Source organism: Paroedura picta, chromosome 5 (assembly GCF_049243985.1).
Source record: "Paroedura picta isolate Pp20150507F chromosome 5, Ppicta_v3.0, whole genome shotgun sequence".
Taxonomy (NCBI): domain Eukaryota; kingdom Metazoa; phylum Chordata; class Lepidosauria; order Squamata; family Gekkonidae; genus Paroedura; species Paroedura picta.
The window spans coordinates 45,476,867-45,482,866 of record NC_135373.1 but is presented as its reverse complement, the minus strand read 5'-3'; the positions used below and the strand labels follow the sequence as shown (position 1 = coordinate 45,482,866).

General features: G+C 47.5%; 1 protein-coding gene across 2 annotated transcripts in view; it reads left to right on the top strand.

Annotated features, from left to right (window-relative positions):
• The first annotated feature begins 472 nt into the window (after nucleotides 1-472).
• The window catches only part of LOC143837616 (RH-like protein), a 21,874-nt gene continuing 16,346 nt past the window's right edge, over nucleotides 473-6,000 (top strand). The window contains exons 1-2 of one of the 2 annotated variants that reach the window (XM_077337649.1): nucleotides 473-842; nucleotides 4,693-4,879. In XM_077337649.1, coding sequence (XP_077193764.1) covers nucleotides 710-842; nucleotides 4,693-4,879 — 320 coding nt within the window. In that variant the 5' untranslated portion in view covers nucleotides 473-709. Of the gene's footprint in view, nucleotides 843-2,602; nucleotides 2,736-4,692; nucleotides 4,880-6,000 lie in introns of those variants that run through there. The other variant, XM_077337650.1, reaches the window with a different exon arrangement.

Below are 6,000 nucleotides of genomic sequence, written 5' to 3'. Positions count from 1 at the left end.
GAGAAATGTTGCCCAGAAACTGAGAATTAAGCTTCAACAGAATGTGCAGTTCTCTTTCTCCTTTCTCAGAGTGCCTAGTGAGGCAGCGGATGTTCCAGATCAGTGCTTGGATGAAGGCCAATGCACTGTAGCTTGGTCTGGAAAAAGATGGAGGTGCAGTTAGTAGTTTCTAAACCAAATCAGAGCCTGGGGCTAAACAAAGACACTTGGAACCTATGTACTCTGCCGCCTTTACTGCTATTCAGAATCTGTCACTCAAGACGGCTGCCTCTTTCTTCCCTTGAGGGTATCCTCACATCATCCCACAACCCTTTCTATTGTTTCTGTGACGATCCATTAAGCTGTCAAATGGCTTCATTCAGCCAGTGCTTCAGATCCACCAGGATATTGACTGGCACATGGAAACCATGTCATATGGAGGCGTTTCCAACAGTTGTGTCTGTAATAATCACCCTGAGAAGATATCCTCTGACTGCAGGGCACAAAATAGATAGCTGCTGCTGACACCCATCAATGCAAGCCAGGCCTGTTCTCCCACTGCTTCAGATAAGGACTAAGGAGGCCACTGCCTGGCGCTAAGGCCTAATCAGGACTCCCTTATCACGTTCAGACTTTCTCTGCTACATTCTTTTTTAATTTGAGACAGATGAAACATTGAAACAGAAGGACAGATACAAATGCCTGCTGGTCTTTTTTTTAATGCCGTACAATGACTTCCCAGTACCCTCCAAGTCTCCGGATTCATCTGCCAGTTCTGATCCTGATGTATGAGATAGCTTTCATCCTGGTATTTTATTTTTTTGTTTCATATGACAGTCAAGGGGACCTTACTATTTACCCGGGTAAGTCTGCAGATGCATTTTTATGGATTAAACCTCGATTAACTTCAGCGGGTAGTTTAATTAACAGGAAATGTCATTCAATCCGCTCGGGCTTTGGTGTGCACTAATATTTCATGTAAGGATCTGCCTGCCAGGCCGAGGACTTTCAAGATTCATTGTCATGATGGGGAACTGTGGCTTGCTGTTCTCTTGAAGTTATTTCAAGTGCTTTAGTGTCTCGAGAAGGCATCTGCTAGGGATGCCAGCCTCCAGGTGGGACCTGGGGATCCCTCAGTTTTACAGCACATCTCTACTGTGCAGAGATCAGTCCCCCCTGGGGAAAATTGATGCTTTGGAGGGTGGAACCTATGCTACTGTACCCCAATGAGGTCATTGTCCTTCCCAGGCTCTACTCCCAAATCTCCAGGAGTTTCCCAGCCTGGATCTGGCAACCCTGCCCCACCCCTGCCCCTGTAGTTGGAAAATAATTGACCAACTAACACCTTTCCTTGTGCTGTTCCTTATACAAAGATGATGTAAAATATTGGGTGAGATCCTATCAGCTTTTCTAATAGTGACAAAGGGAGGAAGCCCCCTGCCCCATTTGAACACCCCAAAGGGCTCTGCGGCAGGGATATTATTGCAGGACCCATGTGGACAAAGGCTGCCTAGGACAGTAGCTGTAGCAAGGAGGAGAGTTTGGTGAGATGGGAGTGGAAAAGCTCATGGGTTTCAAGCACCAGGACTGCCCCGGTTGAAGGATTTTTCAGCAGTGGAGAAATCAAGGCGTGTTTCCCCACAGGGGAAATAGCATCTCCCCAGAGAGTTCTATGAGCAGAGAAGCAATATGGAGCAGCCAACAGGAACAAAACAGGCAGTTCAAAGCTATTGTTGCATTGTCCCCTGCCTCCACTGTGTTGATGGGGCTGAGCAATCATTAACTAGTTCAGGGCAGCAGCCTTACAGATAGATGGGAACCAGGGAGGAAATACACCATGCGATCCTAAGTAGAGTTACATTCTTCTAAGACCACGGGTATCAATGGATTTGGAAGGGGTGTAACTCTTCCTAAGACCTAGGATTGCCAGACGCTCTGTGGCCACCAGCATGGATGGGGAGATGGAGTTGCCATCTCCAGTTTGGGAATCTCCTGGAGATTTAGGGATGAAGCCTGGAGAGGACGGGGAGCCCAATGGGGCACAATACCATACAGTTCACCTCCCAAGCATCCATTTTCTCCAGAGGAACTAATCTCTATAGCCTGGAGATGACCTGCAATTCCAGGGGATCCCCAGGTCCCACAGGAAGGCTGGCATCCTTACTCAGATCCCTGGGCCAAGCTGGAGGGAGTCTACATCACCTCCCACTACTGGGTTAGAGAGCCCAATTTCTTGGCTCAAGCAAAGCAGGTCTTCCATGTTAGTGTCAACAGATCCTCAGCTCTCAAGAATCTGCCTTCTAGATGATGTGCAATGTAGCTCTAAGCAATAAGGCATACACACATTGACACACGAGAAAAATGAACAGACAGGTTCTAGTGGTGTGCACTTGCATGTCACCAGTGCAGTTACAGTATTCCTTTTTCATTTTTGTAAAGTCCCAAACCCCATAGAGACTACCTCAAGTTCCAGGATGAAAGAAACTGGTGTGTGTGTGTGTGGGGGGGGGGGGAGGTACAGAGAAAAATGGAGAATCTAAATTAATGGCATTGTAAACCAAACCCTCCTTCCCTTCCTAGCCATTTTTCTCCTGGGTGACCTGAGTAACACATTCCCTACTAAGAAAGGAACACGATATATTTCCAGAGATTCTGCCCTGCTTAGAATGGATCTGGTCTCTGCAGCATGCCTGTTAAGGAACTCTTCCACCGAAGCCAAACTGGCTGGATGTGATAGTAGCCTGCTTATCACCAGGGTAGGTGCAGCATCTGTCCCATGCTGATGTTTAAACCAGCCCAACCCGTCTTAAGCCTCTTTGGCTGGTTATGCCATGCAACTGGTGCAAACACACAGGGGCGTGGTTAATGTTGGCATAGTTTCAATATGTAGAGGGAGCGCAGCTCCAGGCTGCTTAAAGAATAAAATAGTGTTTATTCAGAAGAGAAACAACTGTGTATAGAAAGAGAGAGAGAGAGACCTAACTAACTATTCTGATTTTTTTATGTAGTCTTTTTTGTTTGTTTGTTCAGCAACTCTTTTGGAGGCAAGCAGGGAGGAAGCATGCTCAAATAAGCAGGAATTCTCTTGTTGAGACAATCAGGACACTGGAGATTTTATCTAATTATGAGGAAATTCCTATTCCAATCATGCTAAATACACATCTCCTCTGATGTCCCCTGCAGGACACTCTTTGTATTCAGCTCAGTCTTGCATACTGCAGATCTTGCATATTCCAACAGTTAACAAGGTCACTCCAGGATCTAGGAGAGCCAGACTTGAATTCCCCTTCAGCCATGGAAGTTTGCTGGGTGACCTCTACCTCACCTACCTTGCACAGCTGTTGAGGGGATAATACAGGGGAGGGGAGGATGGTACTGGAAGCTGCTTTGGGTTACTATTGGGGAGACAGGCCAGCAGTTCTCCTACTAGCTGTTGTTTGTTTCCTCACCTGCAACTGGTCCCCACTTAGTGTTAGATTTGCAGCTTGATCTTAACTGCATTGACTAAGGAGGAGGCCCCTTTTTATTCTCAAGCCACTCTTTCTGTCTAGTATGTCTTGTCCTTCAAGGAACACTCAGGATGCTAAGAACATACCTCTTCCCATTATCCTTTTACCATCACAATAACCCCATATGATGTAGATAAAGGAAGAGAGCAACTGAATCCAAGTCACCCAGTGCATGGCATGGAAGTATGGGGATTTGAACCCAGGTTTCCCAGTTCTTAGTCTAATGCTCCCAGCTACTGCAGTTAACCACTAGCTGCCTTGGAGGCCCTTCTTGGGCAAAAGTTTGGCAGACATATTTTGTAAATAAATTTCTGTTTCTGAATGCTGAGAATTTTGCTGGAGTAGTGTCACCAAGTTTAGCTTTATTGGGACGAGAGAGCAGCCAAGGTTTATGGTACCCTTGAGAGACTGCTCATAAGCAAACAGGCACTCCCCAGCAGGCACCAAATTCCCAGTGAGACAGGAGAGGAGAGAGACCCTGCGCTGCTTTACCTTAAGCCTAGACCTCCAAAATGCTCAACTATCTTGTTCCATTCTGTTGTTCAGAAGATGGCTAAGGTTGCCAGTAGGGATGCCAGCCTCCAGGCGGGACCTGGGGATCTCCCAGAATTACAGCTCATCTCCAGGCAAGAGAGATCAGTTCCCCTGGAGAAAATGGATGCTTAGAAGGTGGACTGTCTGGCATTATACTTTGTCAAAGTGCCTCCCCTCCCCAAACCCCACCCTCTGCAGGCTCCGCCCCCAAAAGTCTCCAGGTTTATCCCAGCCTCGAGCTGCCAACCTCCATGTGGACCTAGAGATCTCCCAGAATTACAATTGATTTCTAGGTTACAGGAATACCCTGACTATAATGGATATGTTACAGGGTGGACTGTATGGCATTATGCCCAGCTAATGTTGTCTCCCACTTAAATTCCACGATCCCCAGACTTTTATTTGAAATCTCCAGGAATTTCAATACCCAGCATTGACTTCTTTACGATGGACACTAAAGAGGAAATGACCCCTAATAAACCCATGCAACACCAGCTGGTAGGCCTGCAGCAGCTTGACCATTGGAACACATACTGAGAAGCTAGATCAAGTGTCCTGCTTCATCCTAAGGAATATGATATTGTCCATGACAAAATTCATCTGCTGAGTTGTTTGTATTAGCAGTAAGATGCCCCTCATGTCCAGCATGACATTCTTCTCTGCCACACAGAATTTCAAGATGTCAGCGTCATGGTGTTTTTTGGTTTCGGCTTCTTCCTGTCTTTCTTGAGAAGATATGGCTTCAGCAGCACTGGATTTGGCCTTCTTCTCGCTGCCTTGGGAGTACAGTGGGCTGTGATCATGGATGGCTTCTTGTTCCATTTCTCAGACGGGAAAGTGAGGATCAGTCTTCAAAGGTAGCAAATGTGATTTGGAGTGCCTTTGAAAAATGGCGAGCAGATCTCGGACTGGGGGCATCCAACTGTTCTCCCAAGGAGTCTTCCTCCAACTTAAGAATCCCTTAAGTTGGAGAAAGGCTCCTTAGACTGGAGGAAGGCTTCAAACTTGAACCAAAAGAAAGCAGGGGTATTAGAGTGGCCAGCAGGGGAGAAATGGGGAGCACGACTCAAATAGGTCTACGTGTGTTAGAGGAGGATTTCGCCACACAACACAAGACCTTTCTGAAGTAAAACAAGATTCAAGTGGGTAGCCATGTTGGTCTGAAGCAGCAGAACAAAACAAAATCAGAGTCCAGTGGCACCTTTAAGACCAACAAAGATTTATTCAAGGCGTGAGCTTTCAAATTAATATTTGTGGGTCTTAAAGGTGCCACTGGACTCTGATTTTGTTTTGTTCTAGTAAAACAACTTACCTACTAAGGAATAAAAAGAAAAGTGGGGGAAAGAGACATGGAAGCCAGCTCTTGTAAAGCAGGGAAAGGGTTCTCCTGACCAGGCAGTGGGGAGGAAGTGTGGGGACAGGTCCCTGAAGCAGAGAAGCAAGAGGCTAACCATGAGGCTGGGGTCACAGGATGAGTCCCAAACCGGCTACAAAAAATGGGGCCAAGGGGTAATTCTTTATACTCTTTTGCTACAAAGGGGGCAGGGGGCTGGCAGTGGAATGTGGGAATAATAATGCAATCTTTTGAAGATAAGGCAGGCTGAAAATAAACCTTTTGGCTATATGGTAGAGGGGAATTTTCTCCTTTTGCATGGGGAATGTCTAAAGCAGTGGTCCCCAACCCCCGGTCCGTGGATCAGTCGGTACCGGGCCGTGGCTACTCCTCCCCAGCTGCTGCTTCTGGGGCTGCCCTGCCACTCTGCCACCGGCTTACCTTTGGTGCTCTCCAGCAGCTGCCATGGCTGGGGCTCCCCTTCAGCATGGCACTGGGCAGCTGCTGCTGGCAGTGCCCTCCAGCGGGCGGTGGGAAGTTGGGCACCGGCGGGAAAGCAAGTGGAGCAGGGGCTCAGGCAGCAGCGGTGACATCCCTCAGCAAAAGACTACCCCTCCTCCCGGGCCTCAGTAAAATTGTCAATTG